The sequence below is a fragment of the Poecilia latipinna genome, unplaced genomic scaffold (assembly GCF_001443285.1).
Source record: "Poecilia latipinna isolate Pla-1442-1.1 unplaced genomic scaffold, P_latipinna-1.0 Scaffold140, whole genome shotgun sequence".
Classification (NCBI taxonomy): Eukaryota; Metazoa; Chordata; class Actinopteri; order Cyprinodontiformes; family Poeciliidae; genus Poecilia; species Poecilia latipinna.
In genome coordinates, this window is record NW_015112756.1 from 138,383 (window position 1) to 156,799 (window position 18,417).

At 38.5% G+C, this 18,417-nt stretch overlaps 2 protein-coding genes across 3 annotated transcripts; one reads left to right on the plus strand and one right to left on the minus strand.

Annotated features, from left to right (window-relative positions):
- Positions 1–934: 934 nt before the first annotated feature.
- spast (spastin) lies at positions 935–7,194 on the minus strand. Of its 2 annotated transcripts, none has more exons than XM_015028951.1 (16): positions 6,735–7,194; positions 6,572–6,655; positions 6,408–6,491; positions 5,526–5,677; positions 4,112–4,245; positions 3,936–4,029; positions 3,771–3,845; positions 3,582–3,653; positions 3,426–3,501; positions 3,248–3,339; positions 3,021–3,100; positions 2,136–2,178; positions 1,976–2,055; positions 1,829–1,899; positions 1,628–1,668; positions 935–1,521 (listed from the first exon to the last, which is right to left on the minus strand). In XM_015028951.1, exons 1-16 carry the CDS (start codon positions 6,850–6,852, stop codon positions 1,396–1,398), a joined length of 1,422 nt encoding a protein of 473 aa, XP_014884437.1. In that variant the 5' UTR covers positions 6,853–7,194; the 3' UTR covers positions 935–1,395. The 2 variants fall into 2 exon arrangements, with proteins under 2 accessions (XP_014884437.1, XP_014884436.1); XM_015028950.1 differs by having other exon boundaries at positions 6,408–6,494; positions 6,735–7,188.
- Positions 7,195–7,488: 294 nt separating this feature from the next.
- Positions 7,489–15,684, plus strand: memo1 (mediator of cell motility 1). Its single transcript, XM_015028952.1, has 9 exons — positions 7,489–7,951; positions 9,647–9,728; positions 9,806–9,874; positions 10,077–10,189; positions 10,926–11,037; positions 13,361–13,503; positions 13,605–13,681; positions 14,244–14,348; positions 14,907–15,684. Exons 1-9 carry the CDS (start codon positions 7,891–7,893, stop codon positions 15,036–15,038), a joined length of 894 nt encoding a protein of 297 aa, XP_014884438.1. The 5' UTR covers positions 7,489–7,890; the 3' UTR covers positions 15,039–15,684.
- The last annotated feature ends 2,733 nt before the right edge of the window (positions 15,685–18,417 follow it).

The window sequence follows — 18,417 nt, forward strand, 5'->3', positions numbered from 1 at the left end:
TAGAAAACTGTGTCCCATTTAATTTGATATAGCTTTTAAAAAATTAATGCATTTAAATGATTTGTACTATTTATCATTTATTTTTTCAGCTACATTTTATGTGTGAACTGTGATTTGAAAAGTCATAGTCCCAGACTTAAATTTTCAAAGTTCTCTGTTCATTTTAGGCTTTTAAAAAATATGTATTCAAGAGGTAAAAAATAATTTATGAGAGTTTTCTATGATGGTCAGACTAAAAATGTCAAACCTGGAAAAAAAAAGATAGATGGTTGGATGTAAGGAAAAATGGACAGATAGATGGTTCAAAGAAATGGATGGACTGAAAAGTGATGGATGAATAGATCGGTAGATGGATGAGTTATACAGTACATCCAGAAAGTATTCCCAGTGCTTCACTTTTTCCATTTTTTTTGTTGTTTCAACCGTATTCCAAGTTGTACTAATCGCATTCCTCAAAATCTTACACACCCCATTGTGAAAATGCATAAACAACATTTTATAGAGTTTTGCAAATGCATTAAAAATAGAAAACCAACAACAAAAAGAAGGGCTGCGAATACTTGCGTAAATATAATTCCATGGTTTTGTTTTTAATAAATTTGCAAACGCACTCAAAGACTTTGTTCTACATTATGTAAAATTTTTGAAGAAAGATGATAAATTAATACAATTTGGAGTAAGACTGTAAAAAAAAGACTAGAAAAATTGAAGTGGTGTGATCACTGTATAACAAAGGATGGACAGAATGGATTGATTGTTGGATGTTGTAAACAAATGGATGCATAAAAAGAATAGATGGATGGCATGATTAATATGAAAACAGATGGATGGATGGATGGATGGATGGATGGATTGATTTTGTGTCTTCCCCTGACTGGAAAGACTGAAACCTTAGAGTAAAATGAAAAATCTAACATTTAGTGAAGAGACAATGACACTTTAATGAATGTCTTTATTCACAGATGAGTTTTTACATCTACTGGAGTTATTCAACAACACGCCATAACTAACAGAAGAAACCGTTCATTTGATCCTACTTAAAAACAAAAGGTAAGTAAGTGCATCTATAAGCTGCCTGTGCTCTCTGAACACAGCAGCAAAACCAAGCACTTTGGCAATTCTCCCAATTGTTGTTGCTTTTCAACTTCAACAGCTCTTTGGATACCATCACCATGTCTGTAAGTGTACTACAGCTACTAGCTAACAGGATGTTTTTATTCCAGGGGAAAGGCAGGAAATTCTGCACAATAAATTATGATTTTTATCACAGATAGCAAATAAATTTTTAAGAAGAGTAGTTGGAGAGCCTTTCCATAAAACAGGAAATCTTTGCATAATGCTTCAACCAATCACCCCATGGTTTCCATATAGGTAAACAAAGAAGACCACCCAGGATCAAAAAGCAGATGTATCCCCAAAATCTTTGTTCCACTTGGTGTACATATTTAGAGTTGCCGAACTAACAGTGGGCTTGACGCGTTTCAGGGATTCCTCAAAGTCTTTCATCTTGATGTTGCGCATCTGTGAGCACAAAAAGATGTGAACCACACACATATAGGGATGCAACAGCACACAATAAACAGGAGATGTGAGTGGCATTCTGGGTATTTTATCTGCATCGTCTCACCTCACTAGCAGACATGCTGCGGACGTGTTCAGGCCCCAACTCTGAGGAAAAAAAAATAAATTAATAAACTTCCTGGATCTTCTTGATAATAAATCAACACAAAGAGGTTTCCATGACTATCTGAGTCTTATTTTAAGGCTTTTCTTTACCAGGGGTCCCAATAATTGTGACCATGTGACCAGGAGGATAGTTGAGTCATACCTCTAATTGGGCCCAGTGCCGCATCTTTGGCTAATGACGTCAGATCGCTTCCTGAGTATCCTGCAGTTGCTCTGTCAGAGAACATTATTAAGAATTAATGCAAAAGCAAACTAAAATATTGCTCCTTTATGGCTGTGCAGCACTCACTTTGCGAGCTGGGAGAGCTCACTGGTGCTTAGTGGATTCCCGTGTTTTCCCAGAAGATTTTTAAGCAGCGTGCATCGTGTCTAAAGGAAGCAAGAGTCAAAACGTGAGATAAATCACATCATCTGCAAAAGTAGAGAGCGTACTTATGGATGCGTAGTACCTTCTCGTCGGGGAGCGCCACATAAACTCTTTTTGCAAAGCGCCTGCAGGAAAACATAAAACAGAACTAGAGATGTGTCGGGAAATCATCCGGCGGGTCAGTGAACGCATCGTTTGCAAGCACACTGGTAATTACAATGACAGAGTTTGTTGTCAAGTGGAAAATAAATGCAGTCAGAGGAAGCAGAAAATATTTTGGATTTCTCTGTAAAGGAAAAGACAACTGCTGTTCACCCATTCTGCCACAAGAGGGGATGAGAGTTTCTTACCGAGTTGGGTAATGTTGACCGTAAAGTCTAACTCATGTGACACAAAGTCTGCTGCTACTAATGCTAATCATGTTAACGAATTACAGCTAATCATTTTGTCTTTGTTTTAAATAATAATGAAATCCATTTAACTGCAGAGCTGTGTAACACACACTGCTCTCTAACGCAGTGCGAGAGCAGCGTGTTGCGTGTGTGTGTGTGTTGACTATTGAACAACAGCTGATTAGATTTACAGGTGAGTTTTTTTTTTTTTTTTTTTTTCAAAAGTTAGCGAGCTATTTTCTGTCTTGTAAAGAAACAATTACAATATGCTGTAATTCTTTTTTTTTGTTAGGATCTTATTTTACAGATACCTTTGTGACAGAACCTGGAGATATTTATAGATTTTCCACTGATGCAGATGTAGAGAGATGGCACTAAATTTTATTTTGCCATAAACATTTTTTCAGTAAGAGATTTCAACTCTTAATTCTGGTAGAAGGTAGAAAAACATGACTGTTACTTATAGTTCTTGAAGAGAAATCAGAATCAGAGCTTTACAAGATCAGCAATCTAAAATAATTGAATCTGTGCATCCTTAAAATATCACTGTGCAACATGAACAGACTGATTCGCACCTTAAGACGGCTTCATCGAGCTCCTGAGGCCTGTTAGTTGCTCCCATCACCAGAACCCTCTCTTCCCCGCCTGACTGCACCTGAAATCCAGAGGTGCTTTTGTGAAAATGACACCCAAGTTCTCATGTATGTGTGTATGTGTGAGTGTGAGTGTGAGTGAGTGAGTGAGAGAGAGAGAGAGAGCGCAGAATCCCAGATCAAATGTCTGAGCGTGCTCACACCCTCACCCCGTCAAACTCGACGAGGAACTCCGTTTTTAAACGACGGGAGGCGTCGTGTTCCCCCTCCCTCCTCTCACACAGCAAGCTGTCCACTTCGTCTGACAGGAAAGCAGAAAACAGAGAGATATTGTTTCTTTCTGGCCTCTTATAGGAAAGTAAAAGCCTGGAGCAGAGTAATACCAACCAATAAAGATGACGGAAGGCTGCAATTCCCTTGCAACTGCAAACAGCGCTCTGACGAGCTTCTCACCTTCACCCACCTGCAACAAAGACAAAGGGGAAGGTTTGAAAGAGTTGTAGCATCGATTACTTACTGTAGAAAGGAAAGCATGTTTCTTACATATTTAGACGTCAGACTGGCAGCACTTATGTTGAAGAAGGTGGCATTAGACTCTGCAGCAACTGCTTTGGCCTAGAAAGTGGAAACAAAAGCTATAATTCACTGATAAGAAAAGGCTAAATCATAATATGTCCGCGAATGTTTACAAAAACAATACATTTTCATGTTTTTAATGTTCTCTGACCGTACCAGCATGGTTTTCCCATTTCCAGGTGGGCCGAATAAAAGCAAACCACGGGCAGGTGCCCTCAGTCCAGTAAACAGCTAAACAGTAAATATGAGACCGGGTCATAAGTTAAACTAAAAAAAAGCATAAAAACAGTAAGTCGAGATCAAACATCTTGAAATAATAACCTCTGGTCTTAAAGAAGGAAGGATGACGATTTCTTGGAGTGCTTGTTTAGCCAGATCTTGTCCAGCGACGTCTTCAAAGGAGACAGAAGCCCCCCTGCAGAGAACAGGCAGGACAGCTTTAAATGTGGCACCAGTTTTATTTAACAAATTCATACGAAGGAGATGCCTTAAAGTACCTGTCGACGATCTCATTCAGGATCAAGTTGGCCAGTTTAGAGTCCACATTCTTGAAGTTTTTCATATCCCTCTTCGGAGGCTGTCTCACAGCAGGAGGTCTTCCATTTTGCGCTCTTCCCATGCGAGGGGTCACCTTGACGGAGAAAAATTTACAATAAACATTGAGTATTTATTCAATATCATAAAAGCAGATTTAGATGCGCTTTCAGAGAGCAGCTCATGGAGCCTGAACACAACAGTTCATCTACAAACTCTGCATAAAGTTTTCCCTTTAAGTCTTCACCTCCAGTGTTGCCAGTTTGGGCAGGTTTCCACCTAGTTGGGCTAATTTTGAACTGCAGCCCAACTAGGTGGGCTGCAGTTCCCTGCCCCCTCTTGGGAAAATGGAAGAAAATCTAACATTATTGCTCAATTAACTCTGATGTGGAAAATTTCTGAACACCTCTAATTTCTACTTTGCTTTTTGTTTTGTTTTTTTTTAAAAAAAAAAAAAAATGGCTGCTTTTCACAATATTTGGCAGGTTTTTAGAAAGTGTTTATTGTGTGGCAGAAAAACACGCAGCTTTTAGTAAAATACCATAATATCGCACTTATATTAGTTAACTTCTTTTCAAATGCCTAAAATCTGTCAAATGTGACACCAAAGATGAGTCATTGGTTAATCAACTGTAACTGTGTATTAGTATTGTCTGATCAAAACCTTCTGCATGGTTCATTTCTTTAAAGCTTAAATCTATTACAACATAGTTGACTCCAATGAGAAACTTAATTTCATACCCTCCATCTCATTTTTTTCTGATTTGACTTTTAGCATTTTTACTGGAACAGCTTGTCTAATGTAACTGTTATAAATGTGGACAAATTCCCTTATTTAGTCATATTTAGCCTCCCAGAAAACTATAATATATTTTCTTCAGATCCTTTAGCTGTCATATCTTTGACTAAAGTGGAAACAATGTATTTTCCGGAGCTTGAGATGCACTTAGTGGACTCAGGTGATCTCCATTCCTCTCATTGTGAGACTAGTAGCGCCAGCTGGCTGGACCTCCGTTGAATTAGGTCAGTCACTGGTGATTATTTATGCAATCGCTTATTTTAAGTTGCATATTTTTGTTTTATTGTCTATTTTGTAGAAATCGGTTTTCATTTTGGCATTAAAGGATTTTTTGTAACATTTTCATTTTTAAGATGCGTAAAGGCAACAAAAACATTACAGCATCTCACAGTCTGTTTCTTCTTCTTTTTTCAATAATTATGCATATATAAAAAAATGAAAGGTGTAACATCCTAAAGGGCACTTTCCAAACTGCTTAACTTGTTACCTTCTGACAGACTCTTCAGGTGAATAAATGTGTATGTTTTGTTTCTCACAATTATCTCAATATGAATTCAAATACCAGACAAAAACATCACCTTTGGTTCAATGGGTCTTGTTGGGGGTCTGACAGAAGTTGAAGGCCTGACGGTGGAGGACACTGAAGGCTGGCTTTTGGACTTTGGATGTGAATTAGCCAGATTTGAGTTTGAGCCACGAGGACTTTTACTCTTAGATGCTAATGTGGCCTCTGTGAAGGAACAACAGAGCAGAGTAAATACACACAGCACCTTGTACTCAGTTCATCCCCCTTAAGCTTCTTCCACATTTAGTCACAACACAACTTTAAGGATTTTATGAGATTCTGTGATAGACCAACACAAACTAGTAGGTAATTGTGAAGTGATGTTCATAAATGATTTACTTATAAAAACAAAAACAAAAAAAAGCATGGCATGCATTTTTATTCAATTGTCTTATCTGTTATACCTCTAAATAAAATTCAGTGGAACTAACTAACTAACTTCAAGAGTCACCTTATGTTGATAGATGCAAATTGCATCTGGATGGGAAACACACATGTGGAGCAGAAAACGGACACTGTACATCACCCTGAACATAGTATTGCCCCTGTGACACATAGTGGTGGCAGCATCAGGATGTGGGGATGATGAATTTAGCTAAATATGGGCCAATCCTGGAGAGAGGTTGAAAAAAAAACATGAGAGCAGGGTGGAGGCTTAGGATGCATACCTGGAATTACAACAAAGCAAAAGTGCAAATATAACAAATGAATGCCACGTTTTTTTAGAGCTCTTCTTTTAAATTTGTTTTTTGAAAAACGTTTCCTTTAAGTTCAAAATTGCTCCACTACTTTGTGTTGACCCATCTCATAAAACCTTGATAAAATACACTGAGGCTTGTGGAAGTGACTTGTACTTTTGCACTGTTTGATGCTTGATTAGTGAAATCCCACCCACCTAACAAAGCAAGTCGGTCTTTTGCCATGGTGAGATTGGCCTTCATTTTATCTCGCAGTCTCTTCGATCGATCATATTGCTCTCCTGCTGATGAAACCGAAAGTGTACAGTGACGTTTATGTGTGTTGACTGGAGTTCTCGGGGAGCTCAAATAGTCTACTTACCTGTCCCTGTGATCTCCACAGCAATGCCTCTCTCTAGCTCAGCTATTCCTTTCTTGTACCACTGCACGGCTTCCTCCTTCTCTCCTGTTTACACACCGAGGTGAGAGAGGTTAATTACAGAGCTGTCAACCAGCTGATATGGTAAACAAACAAACCAACCTACCGTTGTCATCTTCATCGATCCTCAGTGCCTTCGATATATGCTCAAACGCCTGCTTGTGGTAGTTTTTAATAAGTTCTCCGCTGTCTTTGTGCTTAGGAGCGTTTGTTTTGGCAGACATTACTCCAGCGCTACTTTCTCCTCCTTCTGGCTCAATTAGCTCGTTGTGAAAACAAACAGCGCGGCATTTAAAATCCAAATGTCGAGGCCTGTTAAGGAAGTAGTCTGTTTTATATCATAAACTCTGTGTGTTAAATGTAACTAAATATTTATACACCATCGCTCGATTGCACCGCTAGCTTCCGTTTTTGTCGCTTCAATTATTCTTCTCCCATGTGTTATGGTGAAAACAGACCGCGATGTCAACTCGTAGATCGCTACTGCCACCTACCGTAGCGGAAGATGTATTTCGTTTTTGTGACAAGAACAGAAGTACCGTACAAATTAAATATAATTTTATCTGAAACGTCCATACTAAAGTTCCTCCTTCCCACATCAGCCGGTTCAGTTGTTCTCCTACCCGCTTAATGCAAAAAGAAAATATTTATGACAAATTGTTGGAGGACTTTAAAATATGGTTTTGAAGGCGCAGGATGCAGCGCCCTGGTTCTATTTTGGAGAAGTGGTGAAGAAACTCCACCCCGATGGCAGTCACTCTCCTCGCCGGCCAACAAATGGTGCGAAGCCTCTAGTCCAAGTAAAGGCTCCACCCTCTTTACTTATTTATCTAACCAATCAAAATACCCGACGTCACTTTGATAACAGTTTTAGCCACGCCCCTTACCTGGCTTTTCCAGACAAATCAGTAATCCTCTGTTAGCGACTGTGACAGCTCCAGCCTTTCGTATTGTTGTCGTTATTGTTTCAAACTGGCACGGTATTTTGTAATTTGTGCCTTTTTAGATTCCACGGTTACATTTCCGGGCTGTCAGAACGGGCTGACTGAACTTACTAACCGGTAACCACACAGAGGCCATAAGCTAGCTAGCCCAGCTGTCTGTACAGTCCAACTGCCGATTGCTCTTTGTCTATTGAAGTCAGCTAGCAGTACGCGCTACATTATCTGTCAGTGAGCAAACGCCGGAGTTTACAATTCTGTTTCATTTTCCCCGGTTTGACGAGAATCTAGCGAACCAAGATAGGCGGCTTGGGAACCAAGATGTCAAATCGAGTGGTGTGCAGAGAAGCAAGTCACGCCGGGAGTTGGTACTCAGCTTCGGGTAACTGTCAGCTTAGCACGGTCTGAGTTAGCATGCTGAATCTTAACTCATGTTTTTCCTTTTTTATTGTGTTTTTTATTATTATTTTTGTGATGTATAACCTGCAAAATATAATAATGGTTTATTTCTTAGTTTTTCCTCCGCTGACGTTAATTGCCGATAAATAAAGCTAAGATAAAGTCGATAGGCTAACATTTATCTGATAGGATGCTCCTTTTCTGTGTCACCTTATGAGGTGCACGGTGAGTTTAAGCTCATCCAGCACTGTATCTTGTGGTTGTGTCTGTAAACAGGAGAGCTTCTGCGGGGAGCAAAATTACACTGGTGGGGTTTTTGAAGTCAACCAAAGCTAACATGGCTAACATAGCAGAACTTCCTGGCCTACATGCTAACTGATGCACTCTTAGAAAAGTCCCAGCGCTCTTTAAACGTTCAGCAGTATGAGAAACTGTTGTCATTGTGGTCTCTTGTTGTTCTCCGACCCGCTTAGGTAATGTGTTGAAATTCTCCCTGGCGTCAAACAAAGGACTGGGCAGGGCTTGGCAGAAACCAGAAGTTTCATGTTGCACCCCTTCCCCCATTTTACAAACCGTGAGCTATTTCTTATAGAAAAATCCCTACAAACCGCTCAGTTTTTCCACTCAAAAGAAGAGTGGGTGCAGTAGACAAAGTTTTTCCTCAAGACTAGCACTACTTCAACATATTATTACTCATGTATAAGTACAAAAGTATTTGGTAAAAATGCTACTTGAGTACAGAGTGACTGATCATAACAAATGATGTAATATCATTTGGAAGTTATTTTAAAGATTAAAATAAATCATGCAAATGAGCAGCATGATTACAAACTAAATTCAGACTGAAGAAGTCTATCTAAAACTTATGAAGCTAATACTTACTTTAGGTAATGTATGTTAGATCAGGCTAACGTAGGTCCAGTGACAGTGCATGGTGTTTACTGTATGTTGATTGGACCTCCAATGGTCCAGCAGATAGAAAATAAGATTAGAACAAGCTTATGTATAAATAACAAGTCTCAATTTAACATAAACTGTAGGTGTGTGTCTGTAGCATTTTTTTAAATGTCATCTAGTGATATTTTTCACAGTGGGTAAAATTATCCAGATATTTATTCAAGTAAGAGCACTGGTACTTCATAATAATAATAAGTAAAAGTAAAATGAATGGTGTAGTAAAACCACTTCTATCAGTAAATTTTTCTTTTCCCAAAAAAGTTACTCAAGTAATGTAACTGGTTACTACTACTCACCTGTACTAGTGTTGAGCAGAGTGCAAACGCATTCAATTTGCATGTTGGCTGAGCTTTTAATATTACAAATCCAAGAATGCATTTCCTTTTAAAATTTTACTCATGGATTTTTTTTCCTATCAAATCATTGAAGTTCCAGTATGTTTTTTTTTAATTTTTATAACCTATATTTAACTAGATGAATCTTACCGAGATTCAAAGTCTCTTTTTCAAGAGAGACGTGGCCAGGAAGGGCAACAACACAGAGATGACTGCCAATTATAAAACCACAGAACTCAAAATGCAATTAAAAATAACAATTAAAAAATGTAATTAGATCGAACTAATTACAGTTTATTATAGCTGCTTTCCTGTGGTTTTCGTATGTCTTTGCTCGTCTGCACACAGCACCGTATTTATTTTTATTTATTTGTTTTACTTTTCAGGATCCCAGCTGAATGCACAACTAGAGGGCTGGCTGTCCCAAGCACAGTCCACAATCAGACCTGCTAGAGCCATCATTGCGCCGTAAGAGCACACTGACAACCATCCCTAGAGCATGTGAAATAGTATTCACACTTTACCAACACGTTTTCTGCTTGCAGCCATGCCGGGTATACCTACTGTGGTGCTTGTGCAGCACATGCTTACAAGCAGGTGGATCCCTCTGTTACGTAAGGCCCTTCATCTTTCTGGCTTTATTTCTCATTTAAGAAAAACATGTGCTAAATAAATTCTCTTACGTTTAGAGTTAGGGGTTAGGGTACTTCAGTACTTAAATAGAACAAACAGATGCTGTGTAGATAACAGATAATAGAGCTGGTGTCTGGTTGTGTGTTAATGGCGCGAGTGAGATAAATTCCTCTTGGTTCGCAGTCGTAGGGTGTTCATTCTGGGACCTTCACACCATGTGCCCCTCTCCCGCTGTGCCCTGTCGCCTGCAGACGTCTATAGAACGCCCCTCTATGACCTGAGAATCGACCAGAAGGGTACTTGCAGCTTTCACTCCTGACTGTGATTTCTGCTTCTGCTCTATATGTCTGTCTTTAGAACTTAAGTGTGAATTTTTTCCAGCTGCTGATTTATTCAGAGAGTTTGGATTGAAGAACATACATTAAGGGTTTACATATATACATATATATAAATGTCTTCTCCTTTCACGACTTAATTTGTTAATAAAGTTGAAAAACATATTTCTCTTTTCTTCCACTTCACAATTATTCACTTTGTATTGTTGATTGTTGACATGAAATTTCAATAAAATATATTTAATTTTGTGGTTATACCTTGGCAAAATGAGAAAAAAAATGCCCAGGAGTATAAATTCTTTTACCGGGTGTTTGCTTATATTTACTAAAATTCCTTGGAAGCATAGTGATTTATCTGAACTGTTAGCTGTAATACTAGAATTAATATTTTAAGATAAAAACAAAGTTGACCTAATTCTTTGTAATTATTATGAATCACTACACAGAAAAGGAAAAGTTTGAAGTTGTATTTGACAGCTCAGATAGGTTAAACATCCTTCAGCAATTTTTAAAGGTTGATTCTATGATTTTATATATATATATATATATATATATATATATAATTTTTTTTAATTACAATTTCTTTTTGTCATCTTTATTTACACCTTAATGCTTACTCATGCTGTACTCATCAATTTGATCTGAAGCCAAATCAGAGCTTTATCGAGCACTGATAATTAAACTCTGTGTTTTGCAGTTTACGCAGACCTCTGGAAGACTGGGTTGTTTGAGAGGATGAGTCTGCAGACAGATGAAGATGAGCACAGTATTGAAATGCACTTGCCTTACACTGCTAAAGCCATGGAGAGGTAATGCACATGGGAAGGATGCAAAGTTTCACAATTTTTAATCCAAGATGCAAAGAATTGAAGTAATCCTTCAAAGCTGTAGCAAGGCACAGGTTACATGGAAGACATCTTTCCAACAAGATGGATTTAATTTTTGGCCTCAGGTGAAAAATGCTTGATTTTACTTATTCACTGATCTGCCCATGCAGTTTTATTTCCAAAGAAATCAAAATCGCGCGCGCACACACAGTAGTGAACCCCAAAGACATAAATTTGACTGAAGGTTTGATTTTGTCTTTCACCACAGTGTGCTGTACACAGAATGATTTATAATGTTTTGCACTTTTACTTAACAGAAAGCTTGAACTGATGACTAAATAACATTACAATGCTTAGCAGTGTTTGTCCACAAAACCCCATCTTCAAGCTCCTCTAAATTAAACAAACCTTTTTTCTATACCAAGTCTCTTCTTTTATAATTTCTGAGTAGAGACTCAGCACGTTGATACATTGCAGTGGAAATGTATCGATATGCAGGTCGATTCGGTACGCTATTTTGTCGGTTTCTATTGTAAAAGCGACTCATAGAACCGATCAGAACTGAAACAATCCTACCGTGTTTCAGTTGAAGTCCATAGGACTACAGTACAGACAAGGCGGCGCTGCACAACACACTTCATTGATTGAGGGACAGAAAATGTCACTACTTGCGACAAAGAGGAAACTTACGTTTGTCATGGGCATGGGTTGAACCCCGCATGCCCAGTGAGAGTCCAACTGGAGGCTTAAACGCTCTCCTGAATGTGCAGGATCATAAAATGATGTACAGAGCCACACCCAACTGTACTGCTCAGTGGAAACGAGATATGGATGACGTTCTGCTGGCAAACTTTGTTTATTGGAGACACATAGCCACATTTTCCCCTTGTATACATATAGCGTAAAGCACAGATCTGGGTTAGGATCTGTGCTATCCATCCAGTGAAGTAATGTGTCTTTTAGCAAACATCTTGCATGTCTAATAATAACAACAAGCTAATCGCTGATCTGATTGTGACACTTACTGCATTGCAAAGAAATAACAAACCAAGTCGAACCCAATGTGTTTTCAGGTGCAGTTTTGCTGATATCTAATGACTTTGCACAATGAGTGCATAAGGCACTTTGCTGACTTTGAAGTGTAGAAACGTTATCTGCGTGCGTTTCTTGTGGAGGCACGTGCACACATCCAGATGGAGATTAAAGAACCGCAGTGTAACGTCACAGAATGTCTCCATCAGATTCTCACACTTTCCTCTTTCCTCCTGGAGGCCAGGCCCAAACTTCACCTATTAGCTGCTCAAACATCAAAAACCCACATCAAGCATGCTCATACAAACCACGCAACACGCCTTTGTTCAACTGTTCAGTTTTTCTGAGAAAGACACATCTGCTCTGAATATAGTAGAAAAAATTACTTTAAATGATCAATCTTCAAAGTAGGTATGAATTTAAGCACAGGTGGCATGAAGCATCCAGAGGCAAACGGCTCCTTTTGTTGTGTACCTGAAAAATCTGCAGAGGAACAAAATGCTGTGGCAATATAACAAACACCTCTGATTCCCCTTGCAGCTACAAATTGTTGAGCCATTCAGACCCTTTTTCCATTAGCGTGGCACAGTGGCTGCTGTGCACTTTGCTCTTTGCTACAGTCTTGTCTGACTTGTGTTGCACTTTTTCTCCAGTTAAGGAAAACAAAACTTGAAAATGTTTTTGTATTGTGTCCAACTGTGCTTTTCCAGTCAGTTTATTTATATAGCGCCAATTCGCAGCAAGTGTTGTCTCGAGACACTTTACACAAATCATTCCAATTCAATCATACATACATTCAAATTGATCCTAGTAATCAAACAGCGCAGTAAGCTCAATTTATTATTCAAATTAGTTTAAAAACTGTCTAAGGAAACCATGCAGATTGCATCAAGTCATTGACTTCTCTATATTGTTACTCCTAATGTGCTGCAACTTGGCAGATAAGTGGAGAAAAAGTCATCTAATGGATGATACCAGTTATGTTCCGTTTCTTTCAACTCTTTGCAGAGCAAAATACGGAATCTTTTTTTTTTTTTGCTTCTCGGTGCCCTTATGTTTGGGGTAATCCAAATTACACTGATTCACATGAATAATTGATAAAACCTTCTGTTACTTCGGGTGGTGACAGGCTTAAAGAGGGATTATGCAAGAGATTGAACAGAGTACTCTGGCTCTTTATGTAGGAAAACCTTTAATTTCTGTACGCATGAAGCTGTTGTATAGAGTGTGTCTAAAATGCAACTCGAGTTGTTCTCTTAATCTGATTTTGCAGCCACAAAGATGAGTTCAGCATTGTTCCTGTGCTTGTGGGTGCTCTAAGTGAGTCTAAGGAGCAGGAGTATGGGAGGCTGCTCAGCAAATACCTGGCAGATCCTTCTAACCTTTTCATAATCTCTTCTGACTTCTGCCACTGGGGTAGGTATCAGAAACTGAAAGAATGCTGACATTTTCACCGAGTTTGTGTCGTGCATGACAAAAGAAACAATTTATTTTTGTTGTTAATTTCTCTGTTGAAGGCCAGCGGTTTCGCTACACGTACTACGACGAGTCTCAAGGAGAGATCTACAGATCTATTGAGCATCTTGATAAAATGGTAACTACTTAGTAAGACAGGGTCAAATGTGAATGTATTAGTAGATTGAAGAGCTCTAGCAAATTGTACTAAGTATATCTCATTTACTGGATATGGAAGTAATGTTGATACCATTAGATTATATAGATTTTTCTTGCTGCTGCTTATGTTTTTTATGGAGGAGACTAAAATAATGGTTGATCTAAAGATATGCTCTAGTATATTTCTTCAAGAGGCTTTCTTTATGTTTGAACATACATATTAAATAAATTAGTCATATTGTGAATTACCAACATAAGCTTTTTTTTTGTGAAAGTGTTGCAACTTATTCAAACTGAGATAAAGGTTTGAATGTAAGACAAAGAGGAATTCCTCCTTGTATTTATAAAAATCAACATATTAGAAGGCATATCCAAAATGTTTTAATCTAAAAATAGGGCAGATTCTCCCTGGCTTTGGTCGAACACCCCAATGACAGAAAACATGAAGTCCAAAAATATTTTTTTGTCTTTCTTTTTTTTTTTACACTGTCAACATGGTTTGACCTACATTTTTTAAAATGTAGTTTATTCTTCTTTTGTAGGGGATGAGCATTATAGAGCAACTGGATCCCATTTCTTTCACCAACTACTTGAAGAAGTACCGTAACACCATCTGTGGACGTCACCCTATTGGAGTGCTGCTAAATGTAAGAACAGCTGAACACTTAATCTATTAGTACTGACTTTTAGTGGATAATTTTCATTGCTGGTTAAATATCCAAATGTTACTAACACTCTTGCTGCATGAAATGAGCAAACTGTTGGTATTATTTTACACTCATTAAGAAACTGTTATATTGTTGTTAAGATGGTAATAAATGTCATTTTTACCTAGTGTGTGTGCATATCTGTACACACACACTGACACCTTCAGGTGATTTAAAGTGATCAATTAATTTTTACACTGAGAGGAAGCCAGAGTACCTGGAGAAAATCCATGCATGCACAGGGAGACCCCCCAAAACGGAGAGAAATAAAAACTTTTCAATTATTTTAAGATTTTTAACAGATTTCTGTGCTACAACACCACTTTGCGTTTTATCACATTGAGTCCCAATTAAAAAAAAAACACTGATTGTCTTTTAGTGCCACACAATTTAGAAAGTTCAAGGAGTATGAACAAGGAAGGGTCATAGCAATGTTTGCATAATTTGTCTGCTTGCAAACCATCACGTAGAAACTAACAATCAGTTTCTGTTTTGCAGGCTGTGGCCGAGCTTAGGAAGTCTGGTTTAGAAATGAACTTTTCTTTCCTGAACTACGCCCAGTCGAGTCAGTGCAGGAACTGGCAGGACAGCTCCGTGAGTTACGCTGCTGGGGCGCTCATCGTTCATTGAGGTCAACTTCTGCAGGGGCCACTGCAACGCCGCCACCCTGCCCTTACTATCTTAATGCCATAACCTTGACCCATGATTCCCCCGATTCCTACCCCGATGCCCCCCAAGTCCCTCAGTAATGCCCACTATGTGCAGGAAAAACTTAGATAATTGAAGCCAATAAAATAATTTCCCTTAAGTCCCTCAGCTCTTCTTCACTTTTCTCCACCCGCCTCTTAGTTTGAAGTGTCTTCCGAGCTTTTCGTTGCGGTGAAATTTCAGGAGAGGATGGAGGTGACTGGGTTGGAGGAAGCTCCAGGAGTAGCAAATCTTTCTTTTTGCATTATCCCCATAGACCCTCCTTTATGTTTTCCCAATAATGACGAGCAACAGAGATGTAAAAAAAAAAAAAAGGATTTATTTGGATTTGATGTGTTCTCTTATAACTCGCCCCCCCGCCCCGAAGAATACCAATTTAAATAAAACTGCAGATGTTATTGGAGAATATTCAGCTCTTCCCAGATGAGGATGGAGTGAGTCTTCTGACTGCATCAAGCCTAATGCTACGCTAACTTGGGAAACCGTGTCATAGGTAACTGCTACCACTATACAGCATAAAAAAGGGCTGCACTCGACAAAGTTCACATAGACCCTACTGTATAAAACCCAAAAAAAAAAACATACACACATTATAATCATAATATTGGTTTAATATATATATATATTTTATTCATATTTTAACCTTTTTTTACTTTATAGAAGTTTTGATAGATGTGATAGTATTAACTGGATTAGTGTGTAGATTTGAGTAGCAGCTACGTCAGTTTGGCTCTGAGGTTGTCAACATGGTTTGGCCTGTAGATCGATGTGTGTACCACTGATCCTTTGATCCAGTCGTATGTTTATGGCATTATAGATTACATTTTCAGCACCTCGCTGCAGTTATGGATTCCACAGAAATGTAATCAAATCCGGACTCTGGCACCTTCTAGTTACAGTTTACACTTCCCTCTTTGATCTCTGTAGTAATTCGCTCTTCACACTGAAGTGATTACTTTTTTTTTTTCCCTTTTTCCTTGAATTGTAAAATGTTTTTGTTACATATTGAGTCGAGCTTTCTTTCAATGCGATCGAAACCAAGCAGCCAAGCTGGAATGACCACCACCTTCAAAGATTACATGTCACGTCTGTGAAGGAGGTTTTTAATTAAGGCTTCGAGTTTTTGACTGAATAATGTCAAAAGGTTTTGCACAACACCACATTTCAGTTTCTGTCTTGGCTACTTTTGCAACTTTATCTTTCGAAGTTCCATGTCATAATTATTTCAAAATTGGTTTGGTCTAAATTTGTTATAAACCAGAACATAGTGGATGGTCAAAGTTTTCTAAATCTCCTCAAAAACATAATGATCTGTCAAATTTCCCCCAGAACACTGAGAGATATTGCTACCAGCTGCATTTTGAATTCATTGGCTAAAGGTTTGGAAATACTGAAGCACAAAAGCCCAAGAGGACTGTTGCTTTTACAATGCTTTGCAAAATTATTTAGCCCTCTTGAATTGTTGAGGTATTTTATTGTATTTTATATATCACACCAATAAAAAACATTGTTACAAAGAAAAATCGGTCTAAGAAATGTGACATAGGTCTGTTTTTAGCCACCCTCCCTTCCCCTCCAGGTCTGTAGGGTATGTTTCTACTAGCTTTGCACATACGGAAACTGAAAGACAGCAGTGTATATTTTAATGGCATTGCATTAAAACTTTGCTTGCCAATGACATATTTGGCCATTTGGATGGGCTTTCAGTCTCCTTTATTTTCCGCCACCTAATAAAGAGTTTACTGGTCAAAGGAGAGCAGGGGAAATGTAGGTCAATTGTGATCAATAACGTCATTGCAACTTTTATTAATGACGTTTTAATGTTATCTTTTTTTTTAACATGCAGCCTTCAAGAATGGCTTAATTTCTGTTAGATTGGATGGAAATTATCTGTGATAATCACTTAGTTTTCCAATTGGATTTAATTCTGTTCTTTGCCTGGACCATTCTGACATAACTTGTTGGAGGTTAGTTCTCCCAGTAGAGGCACATTCCCCCCTTCGGTCCCCCAGTCTTTTGCAGTCTCTGCCATGTTTTTTTCCCAGCTTCCCTGTGTGCGGATGAAAAGCATCCCCAAAGCATGTTGTGCAGGTGGTGTGTACTAAGCATCCAGTGTTGCTTTTCCACCACATTTGACCAGAGCACATTTCTCTGTGTGTGTGCAGTGACCTTACATGACAAATGGGACTTCTTGTGGCTTTCTTCTTGCCACATTTCCTTAAAGGCCAAATTTGCGGAGTGAATCTGTCGACAGGTTGTCCCACCAGAGCTGTGGGTCTCTCCAGCTCCTCCAGAGTTACTCTGGTTCTCGTGACTGCTTCTGTCTGGTCCATCTTATCTCATTAGCCTTATCTTATTGTGGTTGTGCAATACTGTTTTGCAGGCCGTGCATAACGTTCTACCAACTTCAAAATAATGCATTTCTTTGTGACGGTATAAAATACCAATAAAACGCTCTTCAGTTCTAGGCACAAATGTGAAAAATTTAAGGGCGTAAATACTTTTGCAAGGCTGTATAACGCTGTAAATTGGCCACAGGAGCTGATTGGGCATTAATCATTCCTAAAAGCGACATGAGTTTTTTATAGAAACTTGACAATACGCAGCGTGATGCATTTGCTGCTCATGGTAAATTACATTTATATTTTGCTGCTTTAAGGTAATTCCCATCTCATTCCACATCTAGTATTAACGCAAACCTTGTTGAACCGAGTGGAACGCAGACTGAAGGCTGAACCCCCCGACTCACAAGACCTCTTATGCTAATTTACAGGAAACTAGCAAAGCATGACACACTGTGCTATTGTGCCTTTTATCACTGTTGCACATTTATATATATATAAATATATATATAAATAGATATATAAAGCATATTCTCACTTTCAGTCTTATTTTCTAAAATGTGTTTTCAGTTTTTGTGTACTCTTTCCCCTCCTCTTCCCTTTTGCCGACAGCCCAACTTAGTTTCCGGCCCGCGCAACACTTCATCACTTCTTACCCTGCACACCCGTCTGTTGGGCTAAAATGGCACCCACTGTTATCTCCTTTCTCCAGCGAGGGAGTTCTGTTCTGTCAAACTTCATTCTTGTAGCGAGAGACAAATAGCTTAACCTCGACACTGTTCATTTCTCTGTCTTTGGTTATTTGTCTTTTTAGAGATGTGTTTCTTTTATATTTTCTTTTCCTCTCTATTTAGGATTTGGAAGTTTTCTCATCGTAAAACTACACAAAAAAAAAAAAAAAAAAAAAAAAAAATTGTCTTTTTAACTCCCCAAAGGGGGTTTTTTTTTTTTCAGGCTCC